At 45.9% G+C, this 17,563-nt stretch overlaps 1 protein-coding gene across 4 annotated transcripts in view; it reads right to left on the reverse strand.

The window, feature by feature from the left end:
• NAPG (NSF attachment protein gamma) overlaps window positions 1-2,719 on the reverse strand; it is a 36,553-nt gene extending 33,834 nt beyond the window's left edge. For 3 of the 4 annotated variants that reach the window (XM_034642077.1, XM_034642076.1, XM_034642075.1), the window contains exon 1: window positions 2,501-2,571. In XM_034642077.1, coding sequence (XP_034497968.1) covers window positions 2,501-2,556 — 56 coding nt within the window. In that variant the 5' untranslated portion in view covers window positions 2,557-2,571. Of the gene's footprint in view, window positions 1-2,500 lie in introns of all 4 variants that reach the window. The other variant, XM_034642078.1, reaches the window with a different exon arrangement.
• Window positions 2,720-17,563: the final 14,844 nt, after the last annotated feature.

Raw genomic sequence — 17,563 nt, forward strand, 5'->3', positions numbered from 1 at the left:
ATCAGGCTCCCTGCTCAGTGGAAGGCCTGCTTCTCCCTCTCCCACTCCCCCTGCTTGTGTTCCCTCTCTTGCTGCCTCTCTGTCAAATAAAATAAAATCTCAAAAAAAAAAAAAATGAGGGAGAGAGAAGGCACGCTGGTTAATTTAATTGCTCTACCTGTTAGTGTTTTTTGTATTTTGGTTAAGTCAATAAGGAAATTCTGTTGAGGCCAACAGATCAATTTCCATAGGACCAAAACCCACAAAACTACCATTTGCTTGAAGGAATCGATTAAAATTACAAAACCACCTGGCAATACTGAACCATATTATCATTAGAAAACAGAGAAAAACCCAGTCTTCTCTCCTAAGCTCCTGGCCCATTTTTCCTGTCATCTACTGACAACTCTGTCTAGAGGCACTTCAAACATAACACACTCAAGCCTGAATCCAACACTGCCTGCCCTAGCCCTACCCCACCCAACATGTTCATGCCTCAATATCCCCTATCTTAGCTGAAGGTCTCTCCTCTACTTCAACTCCCAAATAAGAAACCTAAGAGTCAAGCTTTTCCCTCCATATCCAGTCAAGTCATTAAGGCTTACCATTTGTATCTGACAGAAGTCATCCAATTCTGCCCCTTGTACTGTGATTTTTTTTTTTTTAAGATTTTATTTATTTCAGAGACAGAGAGTGAGCATGAGCAGTGGAAGGGGCAGAGGGAGAAACAGACACCCTGCTGAGCAAGGAGCCTGATGCAGGGCTCGATCCCAGGATCCCGGAATCATGACCTGAGCTGAAGGTAGAGCCACCCAGGCACCCCTTGTATTGTTAACTTAATTCGGACCCTCATCGTGAGTCTACTAACCCCTCATGGAAAGTCACCTTTTCCTGCCTGCCCTCCCCTTCCATCCCCCCCACCTTGAGGATATTAATTCTTCCTTACCTCTATTCCAACATTTAATATCTTACCTTTACTCATCTGTGGGCTTGTATGCCTGCCTATGAAATCTAAGCTCCTGAGTAAAGGACTACTTTTAGTTACCTCAACAACTCCAGTGGCTGGGTCAAATATATGCTTACTGCATACGCCAACGGTCTCACTTTTCTCTCCTGCTGTACATTCTCCACTTTGTGGCCACATTTCCTTCACCAAAAATAAACCTAACCAGGTCCCACTGGTTATATGATCCCTAGAAAAGCTAAGGTTCCAGGACCATCAGAAGGGCAGCCTCTTCACGGTCCGGCCCCAACTTCTCTGCTCTAGTTCACCCCCCGGCACTGCAACTACTCTACGTTAACTCTTCTCCCAGCATATCTACAGACCTGCAAACACACAGCACCCTCTACATAGATTCTATCTCACAGGATGTACCTTCTAAAAAATTTCGTATTTTCCAGGCCCTGCTCAGAAATCATCTCTGGGAAATCTTCCTAAATTTTCCAGACAGAATAAACTTCTCCCCCTGCAGTATTAAAGCAAAGTTAACACAACTTTATTATGGTCCTTATTAAATGAACTATTCTAATGATAACTTTATGTTTGCTTCCAGTAAAAAAAAAAAAAAAAAAAAAAAAAAAGTAAGCTTGTTGTCGGAATATCCTGCACCAAAAAAGCTCCAGTACCTTACACACTGCCTGGAAAGAGTAATACAGTACAACAGAAAGAACCTGAGTTTTTTTTCCACCGTTCAAAAACTGGCGCTGCCAAGTGTGCAGCCTTGGGCAAATCATCATAAGGCTTGTCCAGGCCTCACCACCTCTTCTGTATATCGAAAGTTGTAAAGATCTCAGATCAGGTATGTAAAGCATCTAACACATGGCACCCTGTAGACTTTTCACTTTCTGTAACTGCCGGGTAAAAATTCGTTGCAATAATGACACTGAGAATGGACGGGAGTGTTCAAAGGACTGACTGGGAAAGGATCAGTTCAATTCCGCAAATATTTGTTGATACGTACCGTATCAGAAGCTGGGAGAACACGTAAGATGACTAAGGAAGCGCAAACCCCAGGAATCGTATATGGGACATGACAAGAGACCCCCGCGGAATTTTCAGGGTACATCTGTAGACCCCTTCCCAACACGGGGGTCTTTTAGAGCGCTGGTTCTCAACAACGCGATTTTCTCCCCCAGGAGTCAGTTTTGGTTGTCGCGAAGAGGGAGGAGAGGTGCTGCGGGAATCTACCAGCTAGAGCCCAGGAATGCTGCTAAACTACAATGCACAGAGCAGTCTCCTCAACGAGCCATCCAGTCCGGAGTGCCCCGACCAAAAGCAGCAGAGCCTCCAGCCCACAGACCCCAGAAGACAGCGGGAACAACTTCCGGCGGGGGGGGGGGGAACCAAGTCCGCTTCCGGAGGTGCAGCAGGCCCCGCCCCGGGCCCCAGGCCGGAGCCCACGGGAAGCCGCCGCCTTCCCGATTCGCTCTCCCGCGCCCTCCCTCCAATTCCCAGACCAGGTCGGCGTTCGGCGCGGACGTAGCGCCGGGACAGAGGCCCACGTCTGAGTCTCTCACTCACTATTTCTCTGCTTTGGCGAGGTGCTCCAACCCCTCATTTATTTTCTGAGCCGCCATCGCAAAGGTCCCGGCCCTGACGTGGAAGGGGAAAGCCCGGCTGAGGAGGTGTGGGAACGCCGAGGTGGAAGCCGGGACGGCGCCGCAGCCCAGCTGCTACAGGGTCCTGTAGCGTTCAATCCTAATGCGGCAAAGCAGCCTCGGGAGCCGGTCTGGGCGCTGCGCAGGCACACACCGCGCAGGCGCAGAGCGCCAGGGTTCGCCTGAGCCTCGGGCATCTAGCGCAGGCGCGGTGGGTGCTGAAGGCCATTCGTTCCTCATACGATATTTATTGAGCGCCTAATATGTGCCGGGAACTGTTCCAAGAACCAGGAAATCAGCAGGGAGTACAACAGACAAAAAACCCGCCCTTGTGGAGCCTTGCTTTTACATTCATGTGAAACACGTTGGTGCTATAATTTATTACATTTGTTCCATAGCTGGAATAGTATTCATCCTGCCTTTGAGCGCCAACTATATGTCAGGCAGTAAGCAAAACAGACTATCAGTGCCGTTTACTGTCAAATAATCACCCGACGAACACAAACTGTGGTGAGGGCTCTGAATGAAAAGCTCAAGGAGTTAAGATCTTTTGCCGTGTTCAAGCAGAAATAACAGCCAGTAATACTCTTGTCTCAATTGATAACTCATGGCGATTTCAATACCCACATAGATGACTCCTGCAATGCCTATGCAGCCTCTCGGTTTCTCACTCCCACCAACGCAGCCACCCATTACCAGGATCACACCCTTGACCTTACTAATTACTAATAACTTTGTGCCCTCCACTCCGTGCATTTCAAGCAGCCCACTTGAATTACCTCCTCCTATCATTCCAGCTCATCCTTCCTGGTGTCAGCAATTCTTCACCTTCAACAGAATTCTCCCCTTTTTCCTACTTTTCTGCTCTTATTCACACTTCCCTCTTTATCCAGCATAGATTCCATGTTCCATCATTTTAGCTACTCTGTGGTAGCTAAGCCTCCACCTCCTTAGCCTTACCTCTGCTGTCCTTGTCTGGAAAAGCCCCAACTCTCCACCTAGTCTGGAACCGCTCTTGAGCAAGTAAATGTAGCTGGAGAAAAAACAAACTAGCATGCTGACATTACTCAATTTAATGATCATAAACATCAAGGAGATCGTTGGTGCTGCTGAGCAACTGGACTTCATTTTCCTGTCAAATTACTCACCCACTCACTTGGAGGGCTGTTCACACCCTCTTCTCCTGGAAATTCCTCGCCTGCTTGCCGACTCTTACTTCTTGTTTCATAGGACATAGAAACTGAAGAGAGATCTTGCATTTGGCCTCAACAGTCCATCTACCAATTACCTGTATCTGTTCTTACATAGTCTGCCTTTTCTCTAGTGAACGTGTCTCTAATCTGTCCTCACGTCCTTATTTAGTCTCACAGGTATGAGCACCATCCATGCACAAGGCTTACCATCATCATCCTGTTGTCTAGCCTGAGCTCGCCTATATGAAAGCACAGCACTCCCAGAGCATGAAAGTGGAAGCTATTGGCTTCTTGAAACCAACTCAGAATCACTTCTGCCACTTTTATTGGTCAAATAAAGTCATGAGGCAAGTCCAGACTAAAGAGGTGGGGAAATAAAGGAGTTGCAACATATTAAGACTGTGACTTACAGTTCACCGTAGCTCCAGAATGCCTGATTCAGTGGAAGAGAACCCAGGCCTTTATCAGAAAACAGTAAAGTTTGGGGCGCCTGGGTGGCACAGCGGTTAAGCGTCTGCCTTCGGCTCAGGGCGTGATCCCGGTGTTATGGGATCGAGCCCCACATCAGGCTCCTCTGCTAGGAGCCTGCTTCTTCCTCTCCCACTCCCCCTGCTTATGTTTCCTCTCTCGCTGGCTGTCTCTATCTCTGTCAAATAAATAAATAAAATCTTTAAAAAAAAAAAGAAAAAGAAAACAGTAAAGTTTTACATTTTTAGGTGAAATTAGACTTCACAACCCCCCAGTGCCATCAACCTCCGAAACCACTGGAAGTGCCAGAAGTTTTTCTAAGGGACCTGCACCAAAAGTCTATAACCTCCTCCCCACCCTCCCTTGTTCTCACATTCACTTATTAAACATTTTCTGAGCACCTATTCTACACAAGACACTGTTCTACACACACAAGACACTATTGTAAGCAAGAGAACATAGAGGAGGAAGAATTCTCTTCCTCTACCCATCTTAGATTCTCCAACTGCAGCCCTGTAAATTAGACTGGCAAAGACAGATCAACAGAAGGAAAGCATACAGATTTATTTCATGTAAGTTTTACAGCACACAGAGACTTCTTAAGGAAATGAACACCTGCAGAAGTGGTTAAACCTGAAGGTTATAACAGATTTGACCTCAGGCGGAAAGTTGTGGGAAACACAACAGGACAAAGGGTGTGAGTTAAGGGTAGTAAACTGAAGGAAACTTAGCAAGGGCTATTCATTCAGGGTCTGCTCAGTGTCCCTCCATCTTCTGAGATAAGGAAGGTCCTCTTTTCCAGGTATGAGAGGGCACTTCTCATAGGAGGGCTGTTGGGTTCAGGACAAGCTCCCCCAAAATATGTCACCTTGGCTTGTTGAATATTTTAAGCAGAGGAAGTTTGAGAATACAGCAGAAGCAGGAAGATCACTGTGACCTCCTCTGCCCATCGCCCTTCTGCCCTGAAACAAGTCATAAAACCCTCACGTGGGAGTTGCCTCCCTACAACTGGAGGAAAGCAACATCCTTATCTCCAAAGGCGGAAGGACACAGAAGACTCTGAACACACAGGTCTTGCTAAGCTTCCCCCACTTTACCACCCCTACCTCCTGCTCCTTAACCCGTCATATTCCTCCATGCCTGCCCACTCCTCGCTGACCCAGCATAAAAGCACACAGATGTGGTTCTTTGGGTCCTCATTTCCTTACGAAAGCTCCCATGCCATGTAAAACTTACATGAAATATACTTGTATACTTTTCTCCTGTTAATCTTTGTCTGTTTAATTTTCAGACCCAGCCAGAGATCCTAAGAGAGTTGAGGAAAACTGTTTCCTGTCCTACAGTGTCTTATGACCTGCTTCAGGGGAGAAGGGAGTGGTCAGAGAGACCTGTTGTTTTTCAGATTCCTACATCTTAAATTTTTCAACACGCCAAGGTGCCATAATCTGGGGTAGCCCGCTCTAAATCCTATCAGGACATAATGTCTGCTCACATGGAATTTGTGGTCAATGAGGGGACACAAATATTAAAGCTAATTTTGTTAAGCATTGACTGAGAAAGAATGGAAAACAGAAAAAAGTTCTGACAGCTCCGTGGGATTTGAGGGCTCTCTGTTCCCAAAAACCTTTGATGAGGGAAGCTGTGTAAGTCCATACTAACTCACCTTCCCAGGAAAGGGAGCAAGAGGAGGGAGAACAGGGACAGTAAAGGGAGGACAGACAGTAAAGGGGGGGCTCTACTTTCTTCTTTTCCCCCATCCCTTCCTACATTAGGGTTGAAGTAGGGCTGGAGGGAGGGATATTTACACTGGGAAACCAGCTTGGGTGAGCCAAAAGTGGAACGCTTGCACCAAATGAGGAAAGACAAAACAGTGTAGTTTTTCAAACTAGACCTGATGGTGCACCCCATGAAAAAAAGTCTTGCTATCACAGCAGCTGCTGCCAGCCCCCAAGCAAAGGTTGTCTTTGTCCTCTTTGCCTTCAACCCATCTCCTGTTTCCCGCCCCCCTTTCCAGGGCGTCTCTCACCTCCTGTCCTGGGCCCCTTTGGAAGTTCAATGTCCCATTCATTCCCCAGGCTGGCTGCTGCCTCAAGCGACCCCATCAAGCTCATCCTCTCCTCTTATGCTAGAAGTTCCTTTTTTTTTTTTTTTTTGGACCTGCCTCAATAAAAATTTACATTTCCAAGTGCTCTGCTGCTTTTGGAACTGACTACAGGGATTTCCATCAAAGGGTAAATGAGGCTTTCTCTCCCATGGCTCGCTTACGGTGGGCTGCAGCCTGGCGAGGGTTCTCCACGCCTGGGTCCCCAGGTCCCTCGTGTGCATAAACCTCCCCTGCTCTGGTTTGCTCTGCTGCCAGGAAGCAAGATTCTTGGACCCACCTTCCTCAGCTGAGTGTTCAGGGAAGTGAAGGGTCTTTGTCATTGCTTGGGAGAGAGTTTGGTCCATGAACTCTATTTTGACTCAGAAACCATGAAGGGGGAAGCACAAAAGCTCCTATGTCACTAAGTTTTGTGTGTTTATTAAATTACCAGGACCTCAGCAGGGTTGCTTTTTAAAAAAATTTGTCTCATTTTTGGTTTTGTTTTTGCAAATATATTACTACATTGTAGATTACATATACTTCTGAGATTTGGCCCCAGAGTTTAACCATGAGTCATAAAGTCATTTCCCTGGGAAAATAGATTCTGAGTCACAAAAGCAAACAAACAAACAAAAATTAAAATGTTTAGGACAAATCCGATTGTAATTTGGTGGGATCCTCTCTTTGCAATAGGATTTTAGAAAATTATTCTTGGCTTTTGTTGGGATAAAACCGATAGATGCCATTACGATCTATATTTTTGTTAATATTAATGAATCCATTGCTTAAAAAGTCATTTCCAAATATCTATGAAGTTAATGAGATTAATATGGAGATCAAGATTGAGAATTATTTCTCAATCCATATGTTCAACGTATGCTCAAAAGTCCCCCTCAGAAGTCGAAAATCTCAAACCTAACCTGTGCAAATCTGAACTCCTGAGGCTCTGCAAACCTACTCTTCCTCATCTTACCCACGTTGTTTGATGGCAACTTTGTTGTTTATTGCCCAAGCACATGGAGTGACCCAGGCCTCCTCTCTCCCTCACCTACAGCGTGTGATCTGTCAGGAAATTCGGTTGACTCTACCTCCAAAAGATATCCAGAACCCAGCAACTTCTCACTCTGTCCACAGCTATGACTGTGGTCTGAGTCCGCATCTCCTGTTACTGCAGTGGCTGTTGGCCCCATGTCCTCACCTTGTCCACACAGGTTATTCTCAGCAGAGCAGCAAGAGGATTCTTTTAGAATATATCAGACCAGGTCACTTGGAGCCCCAAACCCTCCAAAAACTCCCATTTTCTCAGAATAGAAGCCAAAGGCCTGAGCACGGCCCACAAGACCTACCAGAATCTGAGTGCCTTCTCCAAGACCTGAGGCCTTTCGTCTGCCCCTCGGCCACACCAGCCTTACCAGTTCCCAAGCAGGCATACCTGCCTCAGGGCCTGTGTTCTAGTATTCCCTCGCATGGAGCATGCTCCCCAGAGCTTTCGTGGCTCTCCCACCTTCTCTAAATCTAGTCAAACCTCACCTGCTCTCCGACGCCTGCCCCACTGAGGCTGTGACCTGCTCTCTCTCCCCCATGCTTTCAGTCTCCAGAATCCTCCTACTTTGTTTGCCCCCACAGTACCTGTCATCCTCCATGATGTCCTTTTCTTGTTTATTAGGGTTTTTGTTTATTTCTCATCTTTCCCCATGGAAGTTAAGCCCCATGAGGCTGCATGTCTGCGTATGGTTTGTTTGCTGCTGTTTAGAACGATGCCTGACTCCTAAGGGGCACACACGGCTAGACATGGGGTAACTGGGGACTTGTTCCCTCATCCCTGCAGCCACACTGCTCTGCTCTGGCTGAGTCTGATGGTTTGCTGTATCTGCCCCACCACTAACCTATGAGCTTCAGGGGACAGGGTCCCTGACTTCTGGGGGACCCTGTACAGTGTGGCGTAAAGGACAGAGCTCACTCAGTGCTGCCCTGAAATTTTTGAATTTTTACAGCGGAAGAGGAAGAGGAGTGAGAACGCTCAGAAGCTGCTTCCTCCAGAGCCATGGTGTGACTCCTCCTCACGGTGATTTCTCTGGCTTTCAACCTGCTTCTATTTGCTGGGCTTTCTCCACAGTTCCCTCCGTCTCTCCTGTCTTAACCTTTCACAGAATCGTCATTGTTCATTTCTTTACATTTTCAAAAGAATTCCCAAGAGAGAATTCTCCCTATGCAACACACAAGACAGCAAGGCTGTGCGAATGGAGAAAGACCCACCCACAGGTGCCAGTCCTCTTCCCTCAGCACAGGACGGTGCAGACCAGCGGAGCTCAAGCCAGAGCAGAGTTTCCAATGTAGCCACTGTCCCAGAGTCGCCTTTGCATCAGTGGGAAGGAGGTGTGTGACTGTGGTGCTGAGAGCGGACCCCGTCCTGTCCAGCTTGACTGACCCTGCAGGCTCCCCATGGAAGCCAGCAGCTAAGACCCCCATCCTAGGGTTCCCTGGCAGCCATGAGACAAATGGCTCAATAGAGCAGCTACAGTCTGTTAGAAATTCTGCTAAGTGTTTTATGTGTACCACCTTAGAAGCACTATAATGATCCCATTTCACATCTGAGGAGACTGAGGCTCAAAGAAGCTAAGGAACTTAAGATCACACAGTCAGTAAGTGGGGAGGCAGAACTTGAACCCAGGACCGTATGACTCCAAAATCTATAGTCGAGCCGCTGTAATGGACTGAAAAATGGTCCCTGTTTTGTAGTAACTTAATAACAACTCACATAATACCCCCACTCATTTGCATGGATCCATTATAGAAGTTCAAGTGTTTTTCGAAAAATAAAATCAGAGTGCACTTTACCACATATCTGTTAGTGTTTGAAAATTTCACGAATAGTTTAAAAATGGAGTTGGAAATTTATTAGGTATGACTGAAGTAAGTTGCCAAATGCGTGAGAAGAAAACATCCCTGCCAGGGGCAATAGGTATATTTTACTGAGACTTTGCGGAGTTCTTTTTCTGTCTTTGCTTATGGTCTTGTAGTTCTCCCTATGAAACACACGGTGGCGCCACGCGCGTAGGCTTTTATAGCCACAAGCCGCCCAAATAGTGACTGCTACTTTTGGTGATAGAGTCAGATTCTGGCAACATTTCGCGTTCATAACTGAACTTTCCACATAAAAGTAATACCTCTCACTTTTTTGTACACAAAGTTAAGCAGTGTTGCCCATGAGTTCAGAGTACAGTAAAGCTAGAAAGATCTGCAGCATTATTAATATGTCTAATAACAGATCTTTTATATCCACTTTAACCAACACAACTGTTTTGATGAATAATACTTTTGAGAAGAGAGAAGTTGTAGAATTTACTCTGCTAGTTATCTTTGAATAGAAGTTGAAACCAGTTTACTAAATTGGCTTCGTAGAGTCCTACTGTATATTTTTTTGGACTACTTGCAGATAACATATTTTCATCCTGAAAATGTTCTCTTTCTAAAACTATATCCCAAAGATACACCTGTGAAGAAGACTTGTCTTTAAACTGTGATAATTTAATTTTGTGGTTATATTTTGTACAAATATAAATTATACAGATTTGAAATAATACATCAATAATATTAGCCTGACTTTATCAATGAAATTTTATAAATAAATTCGTCTTCTACATTAAAAATTCCTCAACAATTGCACAATTTGGGGGCACTGGAGTGGATCAGTCAGTTGAGTGTCTGCTTTTGGCTCAGGTCACGATCCTGGGGTCCTGAGATCGAGCCCAGCATCGGGCTCCCTGATCAGCAGAGAGCTTGCTTCTCCTTCTGCCTCTGCCCCTCCCCTCCACTCATGCTCTCTCTTTCAAATAAATACATGCAATCTATATACAAAAAAAGAGTTGCATAATTTGAAGCAGTCAGGAACAAAGAGTTGTAGACTGTGTTTATGCTGTTTACTCTGCAGACAGTCATTCAGGAGAGATACATGTGGAGTGGCTTCTCTGTGCCAGGCACTGTTCCAGGCTCTGGAGGTACAGCTGTGGATGCCACAGTCAGAAATCCTGCCTGGTGCTCCCAGAGTTTACATGCTGGGAGGGAAGGGTGTGGGTGGGGGCTTGGGAGACAAGTGGGAATGCTAAATGGGATCTGTGCTTCTTGGAAAACAAAACGGGAAGAGGGCTGAGGCGATGCACACATAAGGTGGGGACAGTTCTCTCACGGGGCAGGTGAGGCTGAATGAAGACATTAGCAGGCATGACAGCTTGAGCCAATGGGCTCTCTGGACAAGGAGTGTGGCTCATAGAGAGATAAAGTGAAGCAGCACGTTGGTGAGGCAGACTGTGCCTGGCCTATTCCAGGAAACATAAGGGACCTGCGAGGCCCAGGCCACACCAGAGCGCGGGAGACTAACCACTAGCAAATGAGTCAACACACCTTTCTTTGTCAAGACCCACCTAAAATCAGGCAAAGTTTGGATTATGTTTGAAAATCTTCAGGAACATGTCTCTTGCTTACATACAACTTCTGTCTGCTTGTGTGATTAGAAATGAAGAAATGTTAATAACGAAGGTAGAAAAGTACTCATGGTCTATGATGGAACACTTATCCAAACATGAAAATTTCAAACCCACAGAGTGTACTAGGGCTGCAAAAGCCGCCACAAGACACTTTTTCTCAAGATTCTCTATCTCGCTGCGGAGATAGAATAACAACGCGGTGGTGGGACACATGCTGGAAAAGAGACATAAAAGGTCCAGAGAGGAATCCTGTTCACAGGGATCTCAGTAGAACCCCTAAAGTCCCAGCGAAACTGGGCAGCCAGCGCCAGGCTCCCCTCTGCCCGCCATTCTCGTTCCTCCCGCTGGGGGGAGCTCTTTGCCCACGGCCATCGCCAGAGGAGGGCGTGGACTCAGAAACACGCTCTGGGGTAAGAAAGGATTTTTAGTCATGCTCACATTTGAAAGGAGACCTTCCAGATTTGGAAAAAAAAGAACAGGGGGAAAAAAAAAACACACCCTCATCGCCCCAGCTCCCAACAAAGTCAGAGATGAAAGAAGACAGTTTTAGCATGGCAAATAAAAAAATAAACAAGTGCTTGAAATGGATAAGTTTTTCCTTTTAAATTTGTTTTTGCAAAGGGTTTTTTCTTCCCTGAAAAACAAAATACTAAAATAGCAAGTTATGTTTTCATTTATTACTCCTTCTCAAGAGGAAATCTAATAATAACAAGGGGTTCCCATTGGATTCCAGCTTATTTCATAATGTAAATATATTTCTATCCTCTGGGGAAAGAAACCTACCCTGAGCCAGGTAGTTCTCATTTAAATTGGTGATTTTGTTCATTTATATATTTTTTTCTTTTACCTTGAACAACCTCTCAAACTGGAGAGAAGCTTTGGATTCTACAGCTGTGTATGGACGGGGTGCCATTAGCTAGCGATAGAGGGTGAAAGATGGTAGCAAAATCACTTGTTCTGCTTTATTCTATGTCCAGTGGGAAAGGCAGTTTGCCCCTCACCAAGTTTTATCTTATTATACCAGATGTTCAAACGTTGAGAGAGCAGGGTCATGTACTGGAAAGAGAAAATGCTTAGAGGGAGTCCCACCTTCCAATCTCAGCTGGGTTCCTCATAGGATGTAAATTATTTCACTTCTTTGAGCTTCAATTCCCTCTTGTATAAAATAGGGATAATAATACTGTGGTGGATTCAAAATGGCAGTCAAATCTCTGACACTCCTCCCATGGAGAGGTGGACTCAATATCCCCTACCCAGGGTGGGGAGATGTTCTGTGGATGCTCTGACCAAGAGAACATGAAGGGAATGATATTGTTCCAGACGCTGCATTTCCTGCCTTTCTTGGAGCCCTGAACAGTATGACTACCCTGAGGCCACCATGATGGGAAGAAGCTTGAGTGAGCCAGGAGAGGGTCTGTGTGTGTGCATGGAGGGAGAGGTGCCCAGTAGGGCCAGCTCTCCTGGCTCCCAGCCATAGGAGCCATTTCAGCTGAGTACGCAGACATCATGAGGCAGAGATGAGGCCCTCTGACTGCACCTATCCAAATTCCTTTCTGCACTGTCATGAGATACACTAATAACAAATCGTTGTTTTAAGCCACTGAGCTCTGGGATAGTTTGCTAAGCCACAGTGGATAAGCCCACTAAGTACCTATCTTGAGGAGGCGTTGTCAATTTTACCAATAATAAATACCTCCAAGGCACCTAGCCCAGAACTGACACGTAGTGAGCACTCAGTAAATAGCATCATTATCATTCTTGCTGTTTGCATTTTCTTTCCATAGGATAAGTCATTTTTTTTTTCAAATGTAGGCAGAGAATCCTCTCTGAGCTCACAGAGGACAATGAAATCCCTCACAGCTGACTCGCCTGCGAGTCCACAGGCTTCGGGGCTGCAAATCCTCCCCAGTCTAAGCAAGTCAGGCACAAGAGAGCCACTGAGTCCAGCCTTTGCTGGCACTTCCGTTAAACACGTGTTCTGTCGGTGAGCGGGACGTGCTGTCCCTGCATTCCAGGGACACCACAGGGCATACAGGGCAGCTCTGTGCTTGCTTTTTGCTTTTTTCTCCTCTAAATCTCCTTAACTACCTAAACTCAGCGGGCAACCAAACACAACTGGGTTTAAAGAACGCATGGTGGCAAGAGATTGTCTTTAAATGCAGCTGCTGGTGCTGGCCTCCAGCGAGGAGTTGAGAGCTTGCCAGCTGGGCTGAGAGTGTCTCAAGCATTCACCCTCCCCATGGCCTCCAAGTGACCTTATCTTTGGTGACAGTATTTAGGGGATACTCCCAGTAGACGTCTTGGGACCATCAAGGCAGTAGTAATGTTAGGATATAAAGCATTCTTACTGTAGCAAACTTAAAGAACTCAGAATCCCGAGAAATAGCATGTACTGATTCCTAATCTGTCTTGCATGAACCCGCTTTTCCTCATCCCTGCTGCCACTGGCCCCTTCTCTGGCCTGGACTACTGGTCAACCTGTTCTTACTGGTCGGTCATCCTACCACCGCTCGGACTTCTGTAGAAGCCGTCATCCTCTCTACAGCCTTCTCGAAGCACCAGTGTCACAATATGACCACACTCCCTCTTTCAGCAACTTCAGCAGTCCCCCTGCGGACAGTAGAAAACATAGCAAGTCCAGGTTTGACAGCCCAGCTTTCCCTGCCCGGGCCCTGTGTTTGCCCCTCCTGCTCTGACTGATGGCTCTGGCCAATGCTATGCCCATCCCCAGACAGGAGGGGAAGTCAGGAGGAGTGGGGGATAAAGGCAGGAATGACACTGCTCCCCGGAGGTGAAAGAAGCAGAGGACTCAGTGGGAGGTGAGGTGAGGATCTTTTGCTTAAAGACTTTGCCTCACAATCCACCTCTGGATCCTAAGCTGGGAACCTCAAGATCGGTTCAAATGACTAGGACTGGAACAGCTAAGTTCTGAGGACGCGCTTGCCCCATTGGTGCTTTGGAACTGCTTGAACAAAGGCAGGATTCACTAAAATCACAAAGCAAAAAAGCAAAAACTGAGAAGAGAGAGACTTCCAGCCAAGGCTCTCGTGTTCCCCATCAGACTGGGACCGGGCGCTTCAGTTCCCCTGCTGATACTTCCACACCCCTCTGTTCCCCAAGGAGTGCAGCTCTGCACTAGAACTTGCACGCAGCCACTGTGACCTCTTCTATCCCCACTCAGAAACCAAGCTTCAGGGTGCCTGGTGGCTCAGTCAATCAAACATCTGATGCTTGTTCTTAGCTCAGGTCTTGATCTCGAAGTTGTGAGTTCAAGCCTCACGTTGGGCCCCATTCTGGGTGTGGAGCCTACTTAAAAAAAATAAAAAGAAAAGAAAAAAAGCTTCTATTTCTCATGTTTCCAGTCTCTCTTGTCACACGAGCTCATGTTTTCAGTTCCTCCTTCAGGGTCATAGCACACATCTCCCCAGTATTCCCACAGGCTTACGCTGGTGTCTTCCATTGACCTGGCATACAGCCCCAGCTCCTTCTGTTCTCCCCACTGGCCTCATTACCTTGGAAGTACACTCCCTGTGTGGCTTCTTGTTGCCTTTGCTTGCTTCCTTACCCGCCAAGGAGCATACTGGGGACAGAAAGACAAAGGGGCTGGCAATTTCCACCTGTTGGGCTCTGCGTTTAACGCTGGGAGCCCATACCAAGGGACAGAGGGTTATGAGGATGCAGGGTGTTTGTGGGGGGTTCTAGGAAGCGTTTCTTCATTAGCTGTGGTTTGCTCGAACTCTCTCCATTTCCAGGGGTCAATGCTGGTCCTGCAGACCAACAGGGAAAGATCCTGCTTCGGCGCAGTGGGAAGAGACAGCGGCAACCCACCTGAACAAATAATCTCGTGGTTCTGCTAAAGATTCATTTTCAGAGTCACCCTTTAGAAGCTGTCTCATTTATCACTGCAGAACTTTAATCTTATGGTTTTGACTTTTTGGTCCAAGACTGGACCTATGATTTAGGAAAGCATCCACCAGCAGGCAACTTTAAGTTTAAACTACAGTGTAAGTTTTTGATTTTCAAAGTCAGCTCTCAAATCAATCCTCTTACTGAATTATAATCTTTTATATCTTACTTCTTAAAAATACAAATTTATAGAAGTGGATAAACTTAGTAACTCTTCCTTTATCAATGTATCAAGACTCTTCGGTTGTTGTTAGAAGCCCTTACAGTAGAGGTGGCCCCCTGCCTTGAACTGGGTCCTGGTCAAGGTCGGCCGAGTTGGTGTTCTTGGTGCCCAGAGACCAGCTTCAACTGCCTTACTCGCTGGGCATTGAACAGACAAGACATAGATCTTCACACTTGTAGCTGGGACTATCTGTGTGTAATTTTCCCAGATAAGATTCTTTTCTCTGCCTCTGGCATAAAGGGTTCCCTTACTGTGTCTTAGGCAAGCACTGGATGTCTGTACAGAGAGGAGCACTTTCAGCCAATTTGCTCCTGACAATAGCTTTAGGTTGACAATTAGAATAACATTCCTCTTGGGGAAAAAGTCTGTATGTTTTATACAGAACTGAACATTCTGAATTGAATCAAAAGATCATTTTTTGAGGCTAGAGTTCTGCTAATTTTATTGCCAGAGCTATGATGACATCTGTTTATGTTCACATTTTGTAACATTGTGTGACTTTGAATTCTTCCTGGGACAGTTTTTAATGAAGCCAGGCTTTATAGTTGGTAGGGAAACCAGACCGTGCCTTCAGTGTTCACTTACTCTTCTAGAACATGTTTGCAATAGTGAGTACGGCGCTTGCCCGTGAGCCCCAGCTGTACTTCGTGTGTGGATGTGGACTTCTGAGCAGCCAGGCACTCAGGCCCTATCAACTAAATGCTTCATCGGCGTGTTACAGGTTACATCTCAAACACTGAAAAGTTGGCTTACCCAACTTTTGGGAGAAATAATAATATAAGAAGTAGAAAGAAAGAAATAATAATATAAGAAGTAGAAATAAAGAAACATTCTGGTAACTCTGGTATTTTTCACATTTGAAGGTTATTCCTTAGAATGACTGGCTTTTAAATGATTGGTTATATGTAGATAGTATAATTGTATGAAGATGAACAGAGATAACAGTTTTGTGGGGATAAGGGAATGGAAGAAAGAAAGTCTAATTTGGATTACTCTTGGATTGGAAGCAAGTCCAGGGAAGGGTTGGATGCTACAGTTAAAAAAATAGCACTCATCTTGTGGTGCCTTGCTTGCTTCTGGTGATGAAATCTGCCCCAGCTCATGCCATTGGAGAAGGTGAGGAGGATTTGGAGGGGTCTCTTTGTAATTCGTTTTGAACTCTTTTAGGGACCACTGTCTTCTCCTGCTATTTGGGGGCAGCTGTGACCCAGCCCAGAAGGCAACTTTCATTAAAGCCCAGGACACTGGTTTATAAGACAAAGGAAAAGCTTTGTGATGCAAAACACAGAAACACACACAGATACACATACCCATAGATGCACACACAGACACAGACACACACATACACAAACACAAATGCACACACAGACACGCAGACACACACACCCACAAATGCAGACACACACACACAGACACACATGCACAAACACACACACATAGACACACACACATAGACACACACAGACGCACACACACATAGACACACACAGATGCACACACATAGACACACACACATAGACACACACAGATGCACACACATAGACACACACACATAGACACACACATAGACACACACACATAGACACACACATAGACACACACAGACGCACACACATAGACACACACAGACGCACACACAGACACACACACACATAGACACACACAGACGCACACACATAGACACACACACATACACACACAAACACAGACACACATGCACAAACACACACACATAGACACACACACAGATACATACAGAGGCACATACATATACCTATCTTAGGGAGAGCAGAGAGTTCTCTGAAAAGAGGTTGGCCTGAATTGAGGACTTAAAAAATAACTCTCTGAAAGAAGATAAGGGAGAACTGAAGAAAGCAAGGTAAGAGGCTAGACAGAGGGCATCTGAGGGACTCAGCTCTAGAAGGCCCATCACCTGTGACCCACAAGACAAGAGAATGATTTGTGACCAAGGAAAGAAAAATTCTATCCGTAGTGTTTCAGATGCCATGCCATGGTTCTAAGATCCAGCTGACTCATCATAAAGAAATACCACCAAAGTCTGATATAACTGGTCTGGGGTAGTTGTCTAGGCACCCTCTACTGCCAGCCATTTGGTGAGAGAGCTGGGGAGAGGGAGGGCAAGGCTGATGCTATTAACGTTGGTGCAGAGAGAAGCAGACCCACTTGCTGGCCTCATCAAGACCCTCCAAGAGTGGGGACAGTAAGCAGAACTCCCTATGGCCACTTACTCCCACTCCTCCCTCCAAAACACTTTTTCTAAGAGCATCTTTGGATACATAAAAAAAGCAAGGACCCTTCTACATGGAGGTTATACAAGAAACAGTTTTGCTCTGAAGAAGTAGAGCAATTTAGGTTTTCAAAGTTGGGTAAACCTAACAAAGACCATCACATCAACTATTCCGCAGAATGTACTCTGCATACAGACTGCATGTTTGGGCATTCACTGACACCTGATAATAACATACCATAATTAGGGGAGGGCTCTGGGGACAGATAATTAAGACCCTTTGATGGGAATGTAGCCTCGTGTTTATGACTGGGGTAACAAGGAGACAATCTGCCTTTCATTAGCACATAATAACATCTCACTTTTATGGGAAGTTCCTTC

Source organism: Ailuropoda melanoleuca, chromosome 14 (assembly GCF_002007445.2).
Source record: "Ailuropoda melanoleuca isolate Jingjing chromosome 14, ASM200744v2, whole genome shotgun sequence".
Lineage (NCBI taxonomy): Eukaryota > Metazoa > Chordata > Mammalia > Carnivora > Ursidae > Ailuropoda > Ailuropoda melanoleuca.